This window comes from Diabrotica virgifera, chromosome 1 (assembly GCF_917563875.1).
Source record: "Diabrotica virgifera virgifera chromosome 1, PGI_DIABVI_V3a".
NCBI lineage: Eukaryota > Metazoa > Arthropoda > Insecta > Coleoptera > Chrysomelidae > Diabrotica > Diabrotica virgifera.
This window is the reverse complement of record NC_065443.1, coordinates 33,296,904-33,319,054: the sequence shown is the minus strand read 5'-3', so window position 1 is coordinate 33,319,054 and position 22,151 is coordinate 33,296,904. Positions and strand designations below refer to the sequence as shown.

At 32.9% G+C, this 22,151-nt stretch overlaps 1 protein-coding gene across 1 annotated transcript in view; it reads left to right on the top strand.

Moving 5' to 3' along the window:
- Positions 1-22,151, top strand: part of LOC126882762 (putative helicase mov-10-B.1) — a 190,047-nt gene that overhangs the window by 93,458 nt on the left and 74,438 nt on the right. The window contains exons 7-9 of the mRNA XM_050647766.1: positions 10,655-10,797; positions 17,145-17,312; positions 19,247-19,385. Coding sequence (XP_050503723.1) covers positions 10,655-10,797; positions 17,145-17,312; positions 19,247-19,385 — 450 coding nt within the window. The remainder of the gene's footprint in view (positions 1-10,654; positions 10,798-17,144; positions 17,313-19,246; positions 19,386-22,151) is intronic.

The window sequence follows — 22,151 nt, the reverse complement described above, 5'->3', positions numbered from 1 at the left end:
TCTTCAGCTAAAATTATTGAAATAAATAATACTACAAATGATATCCACCTACAATAAAAATACAATTTAACATTTGAAAATTTTGAAGAATTTCAATGAATACTAGACTAAATTCATGCACTACTCATTGACCTTTAAATAACTCCATACGAAGAAGTCCAGTGGACTTAAATCGGGGTATCTTGCTGGCCGGTCAATAAAACCTCTTCCGATCCATTGCCTAGGAAACTGTTCATTGAGGTTACGTTAATGCCAAAATGCGTAAGTGCACCGTCTCGTTGGAAAACCAATCATCTTATGAATACACACCTGTTACAATTTTCCATTCAAATTTTGTTGCAAAAGGATGGCCCAACAATACGATCCCCATAACTTTCTGCCCATAAGCTTACTTTTAATAGCTGTTAGGTAAGCGTTTCTTATAAAATTCTATTTTCTACGAAAATATGATGGAAGTGGTTAAATGGCTGATAAAAATGGATTTTTATCCGACCAATAACTGTAATTGTGTTGATTTACAGTACATTAAAAAAATATATTCATTCACAAAACGCATTAAACATAATTTTTATTGAGTTTGGATTATTACCCACATAACAATTTCATGTTCTTAGTAGATTCATAGAACATACTTTTCAGAAAAAGTATATACTGAGAATGTGCGTAATTACCATTGCGAATGTGCAGAGCAGATACTGAGTATATACTACATTACAGTACTTAAACGTTCTATGTATATACTTAGAATGTACTACCGCACTTCTTTTCAGTATATACCAAGAATGTTCTTTTTAGAACATTCCAAGGACGTGCTATAAACCTTCTATGTGTATACTTAGAACATACTACCGCACATCTTTTTAGTTTATACCAAGAAGGTACTTTTTAGAATATTCCAAGGAAGTGCTATAAACCTTCTATCTATATACTTAGAACGTACCTACTACCGCACATCTTTGTATGGGAAGAATATATATTTTTAAGAATATTCTAAGAAAGTGCTATCAAGTGCTTTATTGCTTAGAAGTATGTTTTCAGCATCACCTAATCTCATCTTAGGTTCTACTGGTTCTACCAAATATCTATTTACATATTTTAATTGCAAATGAGAATGTAGTTAGTACCTATATTCTACAATATTACTTAAAAAGTAAGTACATATTTATAAATTTTAGTTATTTATATAAATCATTATATAATATTTAGCTAAACTAAACTATGCATAATAAGTAACTAAAATTTATATAATACTTATATGTACTTACCTATTTAAGTAATATTGAGTTATCAAAATATGTATTTTGAAGCACCGCAAACAAAATAAACAGATTATGTATGTTCTTTAGTCCTAGTCCTACTACTACATCATTCGCCTTCATCCTTAACACTGCATCTGCATAGATCTAGGTCTGGATGAAAAAAAAGTTGATTAATAGCAAGCTGAAAATTTGTTAATAGCTTAAGGGTGTCTAGTCGGATAAACTTTGATATATGGGAACACTGGAACAGGGGCAGTTTTAATTGTGGAACAGGTTAAAAATTTGGAACGGTCACACCACGAAAACGGCACATTTATTTTGTCCGACAGAACAGACTTAAACTCTCCGAACACAGATTAAACTCTCATGCAAAAATCAGACTGCTATTTATCACCTATCATAAATCCTGTCACTTGACATATTCCACATGTTCCATTCATTAAAACGCCCGTTTGGTTATAAATAGCAGTCTGATTTTTGCATGTGAGTTTAATCTCTGTTCGAAGAGTTTAAGTCTGTTCTGTCGGACAAAACACATGTGCCGTTTTCGTGGTCTGACCGTTCCAAATTTTTAACCTGTTCCACAATTAAAACTTCCCCTGTTCCAGTGTTCCCATATATCAAAGTTTGTCCGACTAGACACCCTTAAGCTATTAACAAATTTTCAGCTTGCTATTAATCAACTTTTTTTTCATACGCGGGATCCAGACCTAATCCATAGATGATACAAATAATGAAATAATGCCTGTTTTCTTTTTCATATTTTACGGTTTTTTCCTATCCCTGATCCATTCAGGTAATAAGAATAGAAATGGTCAGAATATGATGGGGGGAGGGGGGGGGGTTATGAATGTATTGTGGAATAACAAAATCGGTGTTGCCAAACGGAGAGAAATTTCCCTTTTTGAGGGAATTTTCAACATAAAAGGTGATAAAGGGAAAAAGTTAACTCAAAAGGGAATTATTGTTCCAGTCCAAATTGTAAAATATTAAGAAAAAATCAAAATATTTGAAAATAATTCAACATATCTTCTCAGATTTTGTAAACAGGAGGGAAGTTTTTTTTATAAAAGTGGGAATTTTTAAGGTAAGTTGACGGAAAAAGCTTACTCGACGGTTGGCAACGCCAAAGCCTCTGGTTGCTTTGGTTGTGCAGTTTGGCACGTTTTGGAATTCTGCGAAATGGCCTATTGAATTGAATATACCTAAATTCAAATTCCAAGGATGTAAAAATACTAATGATTCATGATAAACTCGAAATGATAAAGTCATTTCAATTATGAAAACGAATTTTTAATAGTATCTATGTAAACGTTAATACAATTAATGTTTAAACTTTTTTACCCTACAACAATTTTGAAATGAAATTCGTCCAATACTACCTACATACATAAATTTTATTAATTATGTATTCTAAAAAATAACGAAGTTGATAATCTATAAGGCTAATATTATACTTCCTATACATACAAATTATTTTTAAGATATTTTAAAAGTATCTACTTACAAGTATGTGTTAAGAATGTACTTATAAGTATGTGTTAAGAATATTCGATAAAGGTATATTCTAAGAATAAACTTTTACGAATATTCCGAGATCCTACGTACACGAATATACTTAGTATATTCGGTACGAGAATATACTCTGAAGTATATGCAAAGAACATGAAATTTAGAATGTTTTTTAAGGTAGATGCTATGCTTGTACTACACATATACTAAAAAGAATATACTCCGACGAATGTTGGTAGTATATGCTTAGAACATGATGCGAACATCATTGTTATGTGGGTATTTAGTTTATCAGGTTATATTCTCAAAAAACCATAGTCCCCTCTCTGGAGCATATTTATTTATTTCCTGTACCAAGTGTATTTTGTAGGGATAAAATTTCTAATGTTTCAGTACTCTGCGGACAGTAATGAGCGAAGAACCCGTTTCTTTATTTCTGAGCTATTTTTTAGTACCTACTTAAGTGGGTCCAAATAAAATTACTTAATAAAAATATATTACCATAAATTATTATATTCAATGCTTTTTACTTTGTGAATAATAAATATTTTATCTCATATAGATTAGCGTCCTGTTTCTAATGGAATGAACAACAACCAATTTTTCCAGTAAATTAAATTCTGATTATATAATTAAATAGGTACTTAACAGTAAAATATTTCTACTCATGATAAAACATATTTGTGTAAACAAATTGCTACAGGGTACTTTGCAATAAATTGTAAGATAATTTTAAAATTGCTTTTTTTAATTTAATTTATTTATTTTATTTGAGGTTTGAAACGTCAGTACCCTGAGTACCTTAAGTGTAAATAATATCCATATGCCAGTGATCCACCATACTTTGCTTACTTCGTTATTTCTTCATAAAAATTATAAGGAATATCACTAAGCCACAAGCCCTTATCTCTTGCTGTACTGCTCCAACATAGGCCCACATAGGCCGATCAGACACCAGTGTATTCTAGTCTTAAGATGGAGATTTATTTATAATTTTAAACTACTGCGTTAGCCTTTTCTTTTATTTTTCTGTACATTAGGGCCTGGACTTAAACTCAAATACATTCGAGTATTTGAAACAGAATACCGAAAACTCAAATAAATAAATAAATAAACGAGAATCTTTTACTAAACGGAACTAATGTCGAACGAATATGGATATCTTCGAACAATGATCAACAAATAATTACTTTCAGGAAATCAAAATCAAAATAGGAAAGGCTAGAGCAAATTTAGGAAATACAACAAAAACAAAGTTGCTTGTGGTTGAACTGAATGAACCTTTAACAAAAGTCAACCATTTGAAATACCTAGGATATTGGATAAACGAGACACTAAATCCGGATGAAGAAATTAAAACTCGTATAGAAATTTAGTACATTTTTTCACGGTTTTTGCTCTAAAGTTTAAAGAACCGTTTGTATTGACATAAAAATTGGCATACGCATAGCTTACATGTCAGAGAAAAAAAGTGATATTGTGCCGATGTGTGCTTTTGCCCTGGGGGTGACTTTGACCCCCTCTTGGGGGTGAAAAATTATTTGTCCAAAAGAAGGCCGGAAATGGATAAACTGACTAATTTTAAGTAACTTTTGTTCCATAGAGCTTTTTCGCCAAGTCAACACTTTTCGAGTTATTTGCGAGTGAATATGTTAATTTTTCAACAAAATATCTACATTTTTAGACGGTTTTTCGCAAATAACTCAAAAAGTAAGTATTTTGTCGAAACAAATATTCTTAGCACAAATATAGCCTGAGAATATTTCGAAGTGAAATATCCAAAGAATTAAGCACTTTTTGAGGAAAATCCATTTTAATTTTTTTAAAGTGTTTAAAAAATCTTTATTTCTGTTTTTATAAAAAGTTTCTAACATTAAATTTAAGCAGTTACGCTCAAAATAAAGTTGGTCTCTTTTGTTTTGGCAAAAAAAAAATCGGAAAAACCACCCCCTAATTAGCAATTTAAATGAAATTCATCGTTACCGCTCCATAAATTATTTAACTTATATTGTGTTTATATGATCTGTAAGTTTCATCGATTCAAAGTGCTTATTTTTGAAAAAATTTGGTTTTAAAGTAATATTTTTAAAAATTTTAATTTTGAAAAATATGCTTTTTTTCAAAATAACTTAAAAATTGTTAGAGATACCAAAAACCTCGAAAAACAAAAAAAGTCAGCATTGATTTTCTGAATATCATGTATTTTTTTTGTTTTTCTGTTACACAAAAATTGATTAAGATTTGGTGTTTCCAAATTTGCATACATTCGTGATCAGTGACTCGTTCAACCCATTTTAACTACAGCCCTTTCAAAAATAAGGACTTTGAACCGATGAAACTTACAAATCATATAAACAATACGTACACAAGTCAAGAAACTTGTGAAATCGTAACGATTAAGTTTATTTGAGATAATAATTAGGGGGTGATTTTCCCGATTTTTTTTACCAAAAAAAAAAGGGACTAACTTTATTTTGAGCGTAACTTGTTTACTTTCAATGCTAGATTTTTTTTTATAAAACAAAAATGAAGCTTTTTTTTAAACACTTTAAATAAGTTGTAATGAGTTTTCACCGAAATGTGCTTTATTTTTAGTTATTTTACGTTACAATATTCCATTTGGAATTTGACGAATATGAACCTATTTTTAATTAGCTATAACTCTGCTTCTACTAGGTATAGAGACGTGATATATACACCATTTGTTTAAATTTTTTACAGGCTATATTTTTGCTAAGAATGTTTTTTCGACAAAATACTTACTATTTGAGTTATTTGCGAAAAACCGTGTAAAAGCGTGGTTATTTTGTTGAAAAAATGAACATATTCACTGGCAAATAACTCGAAAAGTATTGACTTAGTCAAAAAACTCTGTAGAACAAAAGTTACTTAAAATTAGTCAGTTTATCCATTTCCGGACTTACTTTAATATGGAAATGCCATTGAAGACACTGAATGCCAAACAAGACCCCCGATTACCATTGAAGAAGTCACGTCAGATATTAAAACAACTAAAGATGGTAAAGCTGTAGGGCCTGACCAGTTTTATGTAGAATTCCTAAAACTTATGGATGAACAAGGAATAAAATGGATAACAACTATATTCAACAAAATACACGTTACTGGAAAAATACCCCAAAGCTGGTTAAAGTTGACCTTGGTAACTTTACCCAAAAAAGTAAATGCCAAAACATGTGAAGACTACAGAACAATTAGCCTAATGAGCCACTTACTCAAAATGTTTCTGAAACTGATACACGGCAGAATATATAAAAAATGCGAAGAACAGATATCATGGACGCAGTTTGGATTCCGCGATGCCTTAGGCACCCGAGAGGCTCTATTCGCTGTCCAAGTGCTTATGTAAAGATGCAGGGATGTTGACTTTGACGTGTATATTTATTTTATCGACTACAAAAAGTCGTTTGATAGAGTAAAACATGATAAACTCATAAACATCTTGAAAGAAGCGGGAGTAGATGACAGAGACTTGAGAATCATATATAATTTGTATTACAACCAAACTGCCAATATTAAAGTGGATAACCAATTGACAGAGGCAGTCTCCATAGATAGAGGAGTGAGGCAAGGATGCATCCTGCCCCCGGTGCTGTTTAATATATACTCTGAATGTATCTTCGAGCAAGCGCTGGGAGAACTACAGGAAGGCGTATTAGTCAACGGAGTGCGTCTGAACAACATTAGATATGCCGACGACGCTGTAGTTTTTGCAGACATTCTAGATGGTTTGCAAAGAATAATATCGCGCATATCAGATATAAGTAGAGAATACGGACTTGATCTCAATAAGAAAAAAAAACAAAGTACATGGTAGTCAGTAAGCACGAAATATTAAATACACAGCTTTTGGTTAACCAACAACTAATTGACAGGGTCGACAGCTACACATACCTTGGTACCAACATAAACAGCCAGTGGGACCACTCAATTGAAATAAAACAACGCATAGGAAAAGCGAGATCAGCGTTCATAATGATGAAGTCTCTTTTCAGAAGCCACGATTTACCTCTTGCTACCAAAATCTATATCATCAGATGCTATGTATTTTCTACGTTATTATACGGAGTAGAGGCCTGGACACTTTCCGAGGCTTCTTTGAGAAAACTCGAGGCATTCGAGATGTGGTGTTACAGGCGCATTTTGAGAATTTCGTGGGTGGATCGTGTGACTAATGTTGAGGTTCTACGTAGAATAGGCAAGTAATGCGAGATTATTAACAAAATCAAAGAGCGCAAACTAGAATATCTTGGCCATGTTATGAGGAATGAACATAGATATGGCTTGTTGCAACTCATTCTTCAAGGCAAGGTATTTGGAAAAAGAAGACTAGGGAGAAGAAGAATATCTTGGCTTCAAAACCTGAGAAAGTGGTTTAATACATCGACAACCGGACTATTCAGAATAGCGGCAAGCAAAGTTAGGATAGCCATGCTGATCGCCAACATCCGGAACGGATAGGCACCTTAAGAAGAAGGACTTACTTTGACCGAATAGTTTTTCATCCCCAAGAGGGGGTGAAAACCACCCCCGAGGCAAAAGCACATATCGGCACAATATCACTTTTTTTCTTTGACTTGTTCGCTATGTGTATGCCAAATTTTATGTCAATCCAAGCGGTTCTTTAAAATTTAGATGTTTTGCAATATTTTACCGTTAAAGAACGTACTAATTGCAAGAGATCTGTTCTGAGCAACTCTCAGCTGAATTTACAACTAAGAATCAAGTTAATAAAATGTTATGTGTATCCTGTATTACCGTGTGGATGTGAAACCTGGATCATGAAGATTAACATGATGAACAAATTAGAAGCCTTCGAGATGTGATCATACCGTAGAATGCTCAGAATATTTTGGGTTCAACGCATTTTAAACAGAGAAGCCTTAAACTCGGGAAATATAATGAGAGGTAGCAGATATAGGATGCTATATTTGGTAGAAAGAAATATTCATGGCCCCGAAACCTTCGTCAATGGACTAGCTTATCAACAGGATCAACTATTACATGCCGCACAAGATCGAGAACGATATCGGCAAATTTTCATGGAAGCTACCCACGCCTTAAATTTGGGCACGATACTTAAACAAGAAGAAGAAGAGCAAATTTGAACAAAATGAGCAGAGTGTTCTGCACAAGAGATTTGGAGTTAGAGTAAGAGTCAGGTTGGCTATGTGCTACGTTTTCTCTTTGTTTTTGGAAGAAACACAGAGGTCTGATAAAAATGACCAAAAAAATGGAAATCTTAAATACCTACATACAGTCAAAACAAGAAAATTTGCTGGACATATTACACGTGGAGAGAGATACAACTTGCTTTAACTCATTATGATTATGCAAGGAAAGACTTTCTAGCAGACATCTCTATAAAGTCCGAATAGCTATGATGATTTCCGAGCTCCGTCGTAAAGAGGGCACTTGAAGAATATGTGATCATAGAATTTACTTTAGCGTTTTTCATGCCTTTGTTTGGTATAAGTCTTTAGTGGAAGTTTTCTTGTTCTAATGTATGTCATTTTTAAAGGATTTAAAAAAATGTGCTTTCCACGTTAGCTGTTTCAAGCGTTTATTTTGTTCAAACTTCATTGTGTCTGTATTTCGTTGGCATCAATTTGTAATCTGGACAGCAAAGCAAAACTCACCTTTTCACTCTTTTCGGTTGTAAAATCTCCTTATATGAGGAATTTTCGGTTACATTTTTTAAAAAAAATCCACGTATAACTGTGAATCAAGCACAAAATAGTAAATTGAGATTTGAGATTTCTAGCTATGCCAAAACTGACATACTAGTGTCAAGGCTATGCTGTTTAAATTCTGATTTTTTGTGTATTATCGCAAACATTAATTTTTTCTTGTAATGCCAATATGATCAACTGTCTTATTAGTCCAGTCGGGTTAGACGTATAACAGGCCCTACCTTGCATTAGGAGCTGCCCCAAATTTTATTTTTCTAATCTTTAGGGGGGGTCAATGTAGTGTAAATTTAAAATCTCGACTGAAATCGCCCGTTGCGTTAGTCGCCATCTTGATTTTAAACGGGAACCGTTTTTGTTCAATATCTCCGCCATTTTCAACTTTTTGACAAAAAGTATAACAACCAAAATTGTTGAAAATGTGATTTTCTATCATTTCTATTGTTACAATTTTTTCGTGCCGTCGATATTTTCCGAGTTATGGCGGAAAATAGTGATAGTTAGAGCATAATTATTGAATTATCTCGTTTATTATTAGTTTTACGACAAAAATGTTCCTATATAAAAATAGAGAGAATTAAATTCTACATAATTTTAATCTCTTTAATTTTTTTGCTTAAGTTAATATTTAAGTTAGTACGTATGCGATAATGGCGCGAGCGTAAGACCTGATTGATTTTTAGCAATTTTTTTGTTCAATATCTACGCCATTTTCAAGTAAAATTGTTCCAAATATGATTTCCTACAATTTCTTTTTAACAATGTTTTTCATGCGGTTGATATTTTCCGAGTTAAGTGGGTAAATAGTAAAAAGTGATTGGGGGAGCATAATTAGGTACTGAATTGAATCTTGTTTCCGAGCTGCCCCAAATTTTATAATTATATCCTTTAGGGGAGATCAGTAGTAGTGTAAATTTAAAATCCCGACTGAATTTCGAGGTTGCATTAGCCGCCATATTGATTTTAAAGGTGAACTGTTGTTGCTTAATATCTCCGCCATTTTCAACTGTTCGACAAAAACGGTAAAAAATAAATTGTTGGAAACGCAATTTCCTACAATTTCTTTTCGACAATTTTTTTATGCGATCAATATTCTCCGAGTTAAGGGGAAAAATAGTGGTAGCGGAGGGGAAGCATAATTATTGAATTGTCTCATTTATGAGATACTTTACGACATAATTGTACATAAACAAAAATAAAGAGAATTATATTTTATACAATTTTTGAAATTGCCAATGAAACACCAACCAAACTAAGTACATAAAAGACAAATAATTATATGCATTAAGTTCACTTAATTTTATTAACTAGCGGGTTTTATTGGTTGAATTTGTCTGTCTATAAATAAGTTTCATGTCAGCTAACAAATTTTAATATTTCAATAATTTTTTTTAAATTTTGGACCCTGTTAGTGGGAATTTTCCCATCCCCCCCCTCGTAGACCCGCCACTGGTTCTCTCGAAAAATTGTAGTAAATCGTAATTGCAACAATTTCAGTCCTTACACTTTTTGTCGAAAAGTTGAAAATGGCGGAGATATTGAACAAAAACATTGCTATAAAATCAATCAGGTCTTCCGCTCGCGTATTTACCACATAAGTACTACCTTCAATATTGATTTTATCAAAAAAATGAAGAGGTAAAAATTGTACAAAATTTAATTCTTTTCATTTTTGTATAGGTACATATTTGTTGTAAAACTAATAATAAACGAGATAATTCAATAAATCAATAATTATGCTTTAATTGTCACTACTTTTTCCCCATAACTCGGAAAATATCGACCGCACAAAAAAATTATAATAAACGAAATTATAGAAAATCGCATTTTCAATAAGTTTAGTCTTTACACTTTTTGTCGAAAAGTTGAAAATGGCGGAGATATTGAGCAAAAACCGTACTCGTTTAAAATCAAGATGGCGGCTAACGCAACGGTCAAATTCAGTCGAGATTTTAAATTTTTACTACTATTGACCCTCCCTAAAGATTAGAAAAATCAAATTTGGGGCAGCTCGTAATGCAAGGTTAAATGCTATCCCGACTGGGCTATATTTTTTAGTATTTGAGAGTATCGAGCCTTCATGCAAGACAAATATTGATCTCTGAATTAGAATATGTTAATGTCTGATTATTGATTTTTATAAAATAAGTGATTTATAATATTAAATGTTTATAGGTTCCTGGATTGGCTGAAGCCAGGCCGTCCCTTTTACGAAATGATAAAGTTTATATAAAAGAAAAGAAGTCTGATTCTGTAAAGTATGAAGGATGTATTCACGTAGTACTTGAAAGAAGCGTACATATAGGATTAAATCATAGGTAAGAAATATTTTAAAAATTATATTCAGAACAAAAATGTTCTAGTTCTAAAAGTCAAAAACCATTCAAATTATTTGTTTTCTCAATAAAATTTTAATTTGTTCTTCTTCCTCTTCTTCCTACTTTATAAATAGGCTCAATGCCTGTTTTACTTCGGTTTTTAGCATTAATTGACGTTGTCTGACCATCTTTTCCTCGGTCGTCCCAATGATTTTCTTCCATTTGGCGATTTGTCTCTTGCTATTCGTACTATTCTATTTTCTGTCATTCTTTCTATGTGTTGATTCCATTCAATTTTTTCTCATTTTGGTGCACATGTTTATTTCTTCTATACCACATCTCGCTCGTATTTCCTTACTTCTTACTCTGTCTTTTAGAGTATGGTTTGTTATTTTTCGTAAGAGTTTCCTTTCTGCTGTTTCCAGCAGCCTTTGTGTTTTCGCGTATCTGCTCTTGTTTCCGCTGTGTACGTCTTTATCGGTCTTATTATTGATTTATATTTCCTGATTTTCGTTTTCGTTGTGAGGTATTTGTTTCTTCAGATTGTGTTGTTGAGACATCCTGCTGCTCTGTTCCCATGTTCACTTGTCTTTGTACTTCTTCTTCCACTTTTTTGTAGCTTGACAGTTTTATTTCCAAGTAGGTATTCCGTTTCCATCACTTGTTCTATTTTGTTATTTACGACCAATTTACATCGTCTCGGTTCCGCTGATATTACTATCGATTTAGTTTTCTCTATTGAGATCACCATGTTGTACATGAGCGTCCTTTCTTCGAATTCTTTAATTAATCTTTGTAGGTCGTCTTCATTTTCGGCTGTTATTGTGGCGTCGTCGGCGTAGCATATTATTTTTATTTCCTTTTCTTCCATACGATATCTTCTTCTTTTTTTAACTTTCTTTATGGTTCCATCCATTATCAGATTAAATATTAATGGGCTCAACGAATTTCCTTGTCTAATGCCAGTTTCATACTTGATAGGTTGCGATAGTTTTCCTTTACATCTTTCCATAGCTATGTTATCTGTATATATGTTACGGTTGATGTGATAAATCCGATCTGTATTAAGAGTAAACAGTAGCGATCAACAGGTAGCAATAAAATATAACTTCGGGAGATAGTATCATAAACTTTGGCAACATTGGTAATCTTTGACATTATGTAAGATTAATATTATTGAAAATTTAACTCATAGGCGCGCTAAATGGAAGTAACCGAAAACAATTTTGTTATTAGTAAATAAATATTTATAAAAATAAACCCAAATGGGTGAAAATTTTATGTTAACATAGGTATTTGTACGAAAAAATAATAATAAATAATAATTTCCTTGTGAAGCAAAACGAGTGCAGTCTTATTTTATTTAGTTCATAGAGCGCCAAAGGCACTCTAGAACACCCTTTAACCCTTCTTAGGGTCCCATCAGAGGTGCATATTTCATTCTCTTTGAACTACTAAAATTCGGGCTACCGTTATCGGTTCACAACGAAATGATGGCATGAATGCCGTGGCGGTATCTGCTAAAGACGAACGAAAGTTTTACTTCTAATATTAACAATATCAAAAATAAAATAAAACTTAGAACTAGTCTTCTGGTTAAACCAATCGTGGCTTGTGGCTTCTAAAATTTGCAAGCCAACGAATTGCCGGAGCTAAGAAGGCCGAGGGAAATCTACCAGGTTAAGTCGTACTTCATGGAATGATTATTTATTATTTTGATTAGTTCTACTCGTAATCTGAGTATTCGGAACTAAGCTTTGTTGGAATTTTACCGTGCTGGACAGGCGGGAAGTAAGATGCAGCCTGATAGATCTTCCTCGGCATTGTTAGCTCCTGCACTTTTTATAAAAATACACTTTCTTCAATTTTTTTATCCGATGCCTAGATTTTGTGTCATTTTGGAACTACTAATGAAATAAAAAATTTTAGTAGTTCCAAAATTACACAAAATCTAGGCATCGGATAAAAAATTTATTTGAAGAAATTGTATTTTTTTGTTCTTCTTAATGGCGGTACAGGCTCGTTTTTTTAATATTGTATTTAATTACAGAGTAATTTCCATATATTAATATATTTTTCAAATTGGGCCCTGTACCGCCATTCTTTATTTTATTACGAATACGTGTGCCAAATATCTCGAAAAAATATTCAAAATTACAGCCGCAATCTTGGAACGCGTTTTTGCTACCTGTTGATCGCTACTGTATCACCTTTAGCAAAAATAAATTTTTTCGGGTTCAAAAATTGCAATTTTTCGATTTTAAGTTCAACCGCGTTTATCTCGAAAACTATGCATCCTACGAAAAAACTTGTCAGAACAGTTTTTGCTTAGAATGACCCAAAAAATACAAAAAAAAATGTTTTGTTTTGCGAGAAATCGCTGTTATGTAATTCCTCAAGTTCTTTGTTTATAACAATCTTATCGACATCCGGATCAACTGTTACCCAACAAATTCGTGTTCTACGGGTCAAGATACATAAAAAATCTTGGGTAAGACCATCTGAATAAAGGAGGCCGTTGTACCCCCTTGGCGACAGGACTATGAATATCTACCTAAAAAAAATTGGCATTTGTACTGTAGTCAGGATTTCTGTACCTAAACATAGATTTATTACGAATTTCATTTTCATGGGAAACAACTTTTCACACTTTTTTTATGTATGACAACAGTATTCTTGTTCTCATGATCATTTTTCAGTGCGTCACAGTTTTTCGATTTCTCTCTAATGCATTAAGTTTGATGAGACGGAAAAAGCGGTAGCTCCGTGATTAAACACAAAAATAATGCAGCATTACAATGGTTGTTCTGAAGCTATTTACTTGTGGCATTTTTATGATTAATTATTTATATGGGAAATAAGCCACAATTAAAATGAAAAAAATAATTTTATTTTATTAAAAATAAAATAATTTTTTTCATTTTAATTGTGGCTTATTTCCCATATAAATAATTAATCATTACAATGGTTATATACATAAGATGTCTATTCCTAACCTACGTTTGATTCGTTGATATTTAGAATGCGCGTTTTTTATAGCCAATCAAATACACGTATTACGAATATTTGACGAAAACTTCGTCCATTTTGGCCACTTTTTAGAAGTGTCAAAGAGTCAAGTGACGGTTATTATTCAGGTCAGTATTTTGTGTACCTGTCATTTTGAAATTTCGAATTCGACTTCCCTTGTGTTTCACAACTTTTTTGTGCATTATTTTGTGTTTTGGTTTAGAATTTAGTTCGTTAAAAGTTAGTTTTGTATTTTGGTTTAGAATTTAATTCGTTAGAAGTTAGTTTATACTCCAGGTCATTATGCAAGAAAAATATCCATAGTAAGGAGACGTAACTCATGGCTGAAGAACCTTAGGAACTGGTTTGGATGTAATAACAATGAATTATTTAGAGCCGCGGTTTCAGAAATAAAGATCGTTCTGATGATTACCAACTTTTTAAGCGGAGACAGCACCTAGAGAAGAAGATAAAACACAGTTTATGGATAGTTTTGTGTCATTTTTTAATGTTTCCATATTTATAAATTTAATTAACAATATTGTTTACTTTTTAATTTTATTCCCCTTTATAAAAAATACCTACATGTTAATATATTGTGTAAAAATCAAATCTACTAAATTACTAATTAGTTTAATTCCACAAGCTTTTCATCTAAAGTACGATTCTGGCATCTCTCAGATTCGTCAATAATTACACGAAATAAGTCTCGACACACCCAATACAGTATATGACGTCATAATTAATGACGCACTGAAAAATGATCATGAGAACAAGAATAGATTACTTCTCATAGGTACTTACATTGTTAAAATTTGTGGTGGCTCCAATTTTGATGTTCTCATAATTTTGGCACGGCTTTTAATGGACTTTTTCTTGGAATTATTCGCTTTATTTGTCGTTTGATTAACTTTTCCCATTTCGTTAAACTATTGATAATATGTTAAAAATAAAATATCCTCCTAAATCTTTATACTCGCATTAGAATTCCAAATGTTTTTACGTAAAATATACTTACCTACCTACATAGAACTGAACTAAAACACAATTAACAACAATCTATTATTTCAAACAGGCCAACAACTTATACAACAACAACAAAAATATAATAAATAACTGTCAATAAACACTATTTTCCTATGAAACAACTATAACGAATTCTTAAATTAACACACTACTGCACTGGACTAATATCAATAAAGATGACAGAACAAATTAGAGAAAATCTGACGCAGGTTTGTCAAAATGGCACTGATAATTTCTCTATGTTGCCTAATTAGTTATTTAGTTATAATATGTTCGATTTCTTGTTAGAAATAAAAAATTTTAGTAGTTCCAAGATTACACAAAATCTAGGCATGCGATAAAAAAGTTTATTTGAAGAAAGTTTATTATTTTTTTCTTCTTAATGGCGGTACAGGCTCCTTTTTTCAATATTTTATTTAGTTATAGAGTAATTTCCACGTACTAACATATTTCTAAAATTGGACTCTGTACCGCCATTCTTTATTATATTACGAATATGTGTGCAAAATATCTCGACAAAATATTCAAAATTAGAGCCGCAATATTGGAACGCGTTTGCTGCTACCTGTTGCTCGCTACTGTAGCCTCTTAATAATTACCAGTAAATATTAATAGTAACCGTAGCAGCTGGTCAATGTGATTAATAATGCCTTTTTAATCAGATTTACCGGCTACTATTAATACTTTCCTAACAATTCTGGTTAATGTAATAAAAACACATTTTGAGCTTCACTATTGCTTATTTATGAAATTTGATAATAAAGTCATGCCTGGTAAGCTTAAGCCATGCCTTAAGCTTAGCTTACGAAACATACGTGTTGCACCAGTGACTATTAGATCAATATTAGGCTTGCCACAATGGATTGTCACGAGGATTGCATAGATAAAATTCGAAAATTATGGTGCAACATAAGTGAGACTTAAAGCGGCCATATCTATAAACTGAGCTGGGCCAAGCTGGAGCTTAAGTTTTGTTGGTGCAACCAGGCATTTAACACTTAAACATAATTTATCGATAACAAACTTCAACTAGATACCTTATAAGTAAAAACAAAGTCATAGACACGCATTACGCTTTAAGTTACTATACTCTAATTACTTGTTTTTATAGGAAAGGCTCTTGTGGCACTTAGAATTACAAATAACGTTTAATTTTTTGCGTTTGCAGCGTTTTTAATTGCATTGACCACTACAATTGCAGTGGTAGAATCCTTGACTGTCTAAATTCGAATCTTTGCGAACGCATTCAATGAGACTTATGTGAGTATCAGGCGCTTCATTGATTTATATAAGTGTTATAGCTTTTCATCTACAGTCTTAGCTTTATCAACTTCTGGAATTCGTACTCTAACACTTTGACTTACTTTTTCAACCGGGAATCTATCATTGGAATGCTTTAACATTCTGTCAGATTCTTTTACAAGTGGCTGTTTAGCAAGATCTCGAGTTTTCTGAATTTTCTTTTGAAGTTTTGTTAATTGCACTGCCATCTTTTTCGTCTCCCTCATTTTGTTTAACGCCAATACCGGCATTGTCTTTCTCATTTACAGCAATTATCCAACACGCATTATGTTCCATTGGGCTGTTAGTGTTACCTGCTGTATCTTCAATATTCGCTAACTGTGAATCCTCGGTTGTACTGTTGAGTTGCATATCACCACGATGCTTTGCTCCATCATAAGCGTCATCAGAATGATCTGCTATTATCGCTTTTAAATCTTCTTCTGATTTCGGATAAAGTACCAGGAGGTAAACATGGTTTTATTCCTGCTTTAGCCTTATGTATTTAATATATTAAAATTTAATAGTGTATTACACAGTGGCCGACTACATTTTGACTAACACTGTGGTGTGCGTTATGCGCCGTATTTAGATTTGGTATGTCGCAGTGACTAATAAATCTTTGTACTTTTCAGCCCGAAAATAATTCACCTGCCTGGTCCTCGTTTTCCTTCTACTTTTTCCTGCAAGATTAGTTGCAGCTGTCCATCTCTCGCTGTTCCTTATGATGTAATCGAAGTATGATTTTGACAGTTTTTATTGTGGTCAACAGCTCTTTTTCTTTTTGCATTCTCAATAAAACACCCTGATTGGAAGCGTAGTCGGTATAAGATATCTTCACGATTTGAGGAGAAAGCCTCATTTCGAAAGCCTCAATTTTCTTGCAGGTGGCCTCTGTGAGAGTCCAAACCCAACTCCGTGGTTATACCCAAATTGTGGTTAATTTCCGTTAAAGATATTAAATTGAATATTTTGTGTTTTAATTTTTTCAATTTGTTTATACACATATATTACACATATTCTATTTGTAGGTTCAACAAAATATTTATCCCTAACAAAAAATTCCATATCGAATTTGGTTTTAACAGAAGGTCAATACGAGTCGAGAAACAAGCTCTATTTTTAGCTCATACACATGGAATTATTCCAACTTTATATCCGAAGGAAATTGGGATTGGGTTATTGACTGAAGTCAACCTGTAAGTTATACAAAATTTGTCAAATCCGCCAAATTTTCTACAATATTGTCCGTAAGACTTTCTTTTTGGTACTTCAGATTTTTCAAATACCTTTTGAAAAACGAAGCAAATTATAGAATTAGCTCGTTTTCAAAATATAATCTATAAAATCAGGTAATATTTATATGAGGTTTAATTTTGAAGTAAAATTTGTGAGATCAGCTGATATCCATCGCTATATTGGAAATTTTATGAAGAGGATATAATAAAATATTATAAAAATGATAATTATAATAAAATTATAAATAGTATCAAACTTAGTAGGACAAAGGCTGAGTATTTGGAATGTTGTTTGAAAGATGGAGTTGCTACAAATAAAATGATATCTTTGGATGGTGAAGTTATTGTGAAAAGTGAGAGTTTTAAATACGTACCTAGGATTGGTATTATGGAGTAAAGAGTAATGGGGAAATAGATACAGATGCATGCAATAGAATTAGGGTTTGGTGAATAAAATGGAAGCAAGCAAGTGGTCTTCTGTGTGACAGAAAAATTCCAATGAAGCTGAAGGGAAAATTCGATAAAACAACCATAAGACCGGCTATGATGTATGGAACTGAATGCTGGGCAGGTAAGAAGAAAACGGAATAGCGAATGCATGTGGTGAAAAGGAAAATGCTTAGATGGTTGAGTGGAGTAACAAAAAAAGATAAACTTAGGAACGAGTATATTGGGGAAAGTCTAGGAGTGGCACCAATTGTTGCCAAAATTAAGGAGCATAGGTTAAGATCGTTTGGTTATGTTAAACTTCCAAACATTAGTCACCCAATACGAAGAATAGCTGAACTGCGAGTTCCTGGAACAAGCAGAATAGGAAGACCTCGGGGAAGACGTTTAGGCAAAACATGCCGATAAAGGGGATTGATGTTGATATGACCCAAGACAGAAACTTATGGAGAAATGTGATAAGGGAAGCCGACCCCGCAGAGGTAATGGCAAAGAGAATGATGATGATGATGATGATGAATTATAAATGATAACATCTGATGTACGACTGCAGTCCAGTAATTTCTTATCCTCACCGCCCGATGGCGCTACAATCGCAAGAGGAATTCACTGTCGTATATTAGGTACATTCTAGTAGACGGCTAATATAAAAATTTCAGCCGAATTGGACTTATACTTTTGTTTTGACCGACGTTTGTAGAAGCGGGTGTGCCCGAGGATTTTAGAAAAATGAAAAAAGAGCGATATGGGTCATTCATTCGTTCTTGTTTGTGGAAGGGAAATCGCGCAGCTAAATCAAAGAGCGCTTAAGCTGACAACTCACGGTACTGTGGTGTCGTTCGACAAGATCGTCAATGATATCCATTCTGCAGTACTGCAGCAGACAAGTCAGTCTGTCTGCGGTCAAATTGTACGATTTCTTTAGATGCACGGGACAACAAGCGCAAGGGTGAAACCACTTCAGAGCAGTGTTTAAGCGCCATCCAAAGGAGTTTCTGATTGGTTTTGTGACCACCGACGAAACATGGATCCACTGGTTACACCCCAGAGATCAAATAACAGTCGAAATAGTGGGTTTCATACGGTTTAAGTGACCTGAAAAAAAGCGAAGACTCTCCTATCGGCTGGAAATGGAATAACCACTGCTTTCTATATCGATTATCTGGGTTAGAGTGAAACGGGTCACAGGGCTGTAATATGTCAGCTTATTGAGCTGCTTCTACGTCAAATTGCAGAAACAACTACCTCCTTGTGGCGAAGAAAAAACTGCTCTTTCACAATAACAATACATCGGGTCACACTTCCGCAATCCCCATGCCCAAATTGGGCTATGAACTGCTGCTCCACCCAGTTGTGAATTCTGACTGTGCTTTTCTCACCCATTATTCTAAGACTAAGTTAAATGTGTCTTGCTTGTTCTTAAAATATCAATTTATTTAATTTTTAAGGGCAATGTCAAACAGAAAATTAAACGAAGAACAGGTACTTGCTGTTAAAAATATTGTTAAGCATAGGAGTTATCCCTTTATAATTTTTGGTCCACCGGGAACTGGAAAAACAGTAACAATTGTGGAATCAGTGTATCAAGTAAGTAAAAATGTTTAAATAAAGTAAATGTTAACTATTTGTTAATATATGCATTACAGTTGAGTCCGAGAATGTTTACCCGTGTGTCATCATTTAAAGGATACGAAATAAGTCGATGATAAGTCGGAAATTGAAATTTACTAAACGCAACAGCAAGTCACTTACTGTCACTTGCTGCACCCGTGTTGAGCTGCCCCCCCCCCACTTGCAAAAATCAAAAAACAAATAGCCCTGATTTATGAACTCTCATATTCCGCAAACTAAAATTTTGAGCTCGTTCCACTGAGCAGAAATTTGACACTTTAGTGGGGGGGGGGCTGAGTCAGCCCCCCCCCCACTACTTAAAAATAGGAATATTGAATCGGTTTTTGCGGCAGAATTACGAGCTATTTATGAGCTCTTAAAATTATATAGTTTCAATTTTTGAGCTCATCCCCTTCACCCCCAAACAACCCTTTAATTGATTTAACTTAAGAGAAAAATGCTGAGAAAACTTAAAATATATCGTATTGCGGATATAATTCCTATGGCTTATATACTCTAAGAATAAACTATTAAATCACGTGCATTTCGATTATTGAGCTACAACCCCTTCGCAAGAAAACCACCCTATCTTCCCGGCTTAAGAGAAAGTTGTACTTAAAATGCATTAAACTAATTATTTGGCGACAACATATAATTGAATAATTTATAAGCTTCCAAATTACGCGCATTTAGATCAGTAAATTGCAATTTATTTTGTATAGTGCAGTCACTGAAAGTGAAAATCAACGATTACCTTCAATTTCTGTGAACCTTTATCGATTTTCACGAAAATTGGTCAGTGGTTAGAGGATACGTCAAGAAACAAAGGTGACATAATACTACCTTGCGCCTTTACCCTGAGGGTGCATACCGCCCCTTCTCGGGGGTGAAAATTATTTTATAAAAAATAACCGCACAAATCAATAAAAGAACAAATTAAAAGTAAAATTTATTATATAAAGTTAATAAAATAAGTCAATACTTTTTAAGTTATTAAAGATTAAAGATTTTAATTATTCGTGAAAAAAATGCATGTTATGAAGCGATTTTTCGTAAATCACTGAAAAACTGTAAGTTTTTACAAAAAAGTTAATAGTAGTTTAATTCGTATAGCTTATATTCTAAGAATAAACTCTTAAATCACGCGCCTTTCGATTATAGAGCTACAACCCCTTCGCAAGAAAACCATCCCATATTCCCGGCTTAAGAGAGGGTTGTACTTAAAATAATTTAAATTAATTATTTGGCGACTACATATCGTTTAATAATTTATGAGATTGCAAAATATACGCATCTCAATTATTGAATTGCCATTTTCTTTCTATAGTGCAGTCACTGAAGGTAAAAATCAACTATGACCTTCGATTTCGGTAAATCTCCATTCATTTTCACGAATTAACAATAACAATTTGAGGTTTTAACCGGGGGTATATGTCACCCCTTCTCGGGGGTGAAAATTACTTTATTAAAAATAACCCCACAAATCGAGAGAGGGACAAATTATAAGCAAAATTTGTTATATAATGTGATTAAAATAAATCAATACTTTTTTAATTATTAAAGATAAATATTTTAATTTTTGTGAAAGAAAATGCATGCTTTAAAGCGATTTTTCATAAATAACTCAAAAACTGCAAGTTTTACAAAAAAGTGTTTATCACTAAAATTTAAGCTAATAAAAAATATAATAAATTGCTTACTTGAAAAACCCTTTAATGTTAATTTAAAGTTAGTTACTGGTAATTAAATGTATATTTTTTTCTGTGACTCTTCAAATCTAAGGATTCAAGCTTAAATACCGGAAAAGAGATGCATTTTATAACACTTAGGTACTAAATACTTGTCAAAGTACTTAGAAATACCTATCAAAAATGAGCTCTAGAAAAAGTTAATAGCATCAAAATCCGCTCACCAATTTTCGTGAAAATGAGATTTACCGAAATCGAAGGTCATAGTTGATTTTTACCTTCAGTGACTGCACTATAGAAAGAAAATGGCAATTCAATAATTGAGATGCGTATATTTAGCGAGCTCATAAATTATTAAACGATATATAGTCGCCAAATAATTAATTTAAATTATTTTAAGTACAACTCTCTCTTAAGCCGGGAATATGGGATGGTTTTCTTGCGAAGGGGTTGTAGCTCAATAATCGAAAGGCGCGTGATTTAAGAGTTTATTCTTAGAATATAAGCTATACGAATTAAACTATTATTAACTTTTTTGTAAAAACTTACAGTTTTTCAGTGATTTACGAAAAACCTCTTCAAAGCATGCATTTTTTTCACGAATAATTAAAATTTTTGATCTTTAATAACTTGATAAGTATTGAGTTATTTTAATAACTTTATATAATAAATTTTGCTTATAATTTGTTCTTTTATAGATTTGTGCAGTATTTTTTATAAAATAATTTTCACCCCCGAGAAGGGGCGGTATCCACCCTCAGGGTAAAGCCGAAAGGTGGTACCATGTCACCTTTGTTTCTTGAGGTATCCTCTAACCACTGACCAATTTTCGTAAAAATCGATGAAGGTTCACCGAAATTGAAGGTAATCGTTGATTTTTACTTTCAGTGACTGCACTATACAAAATAAATGGCAATTTGCTGATTTAAATGCGCGTAGTTTGGAACCTTATAAATTATTAAATGATATGTAGTCGCCAAATAATTAATTTAATGCATTTGAAGTACAACTTTCTCTTAAGCCGGGAAGATAGGGTGGTTTTCTTGCGAAGGGG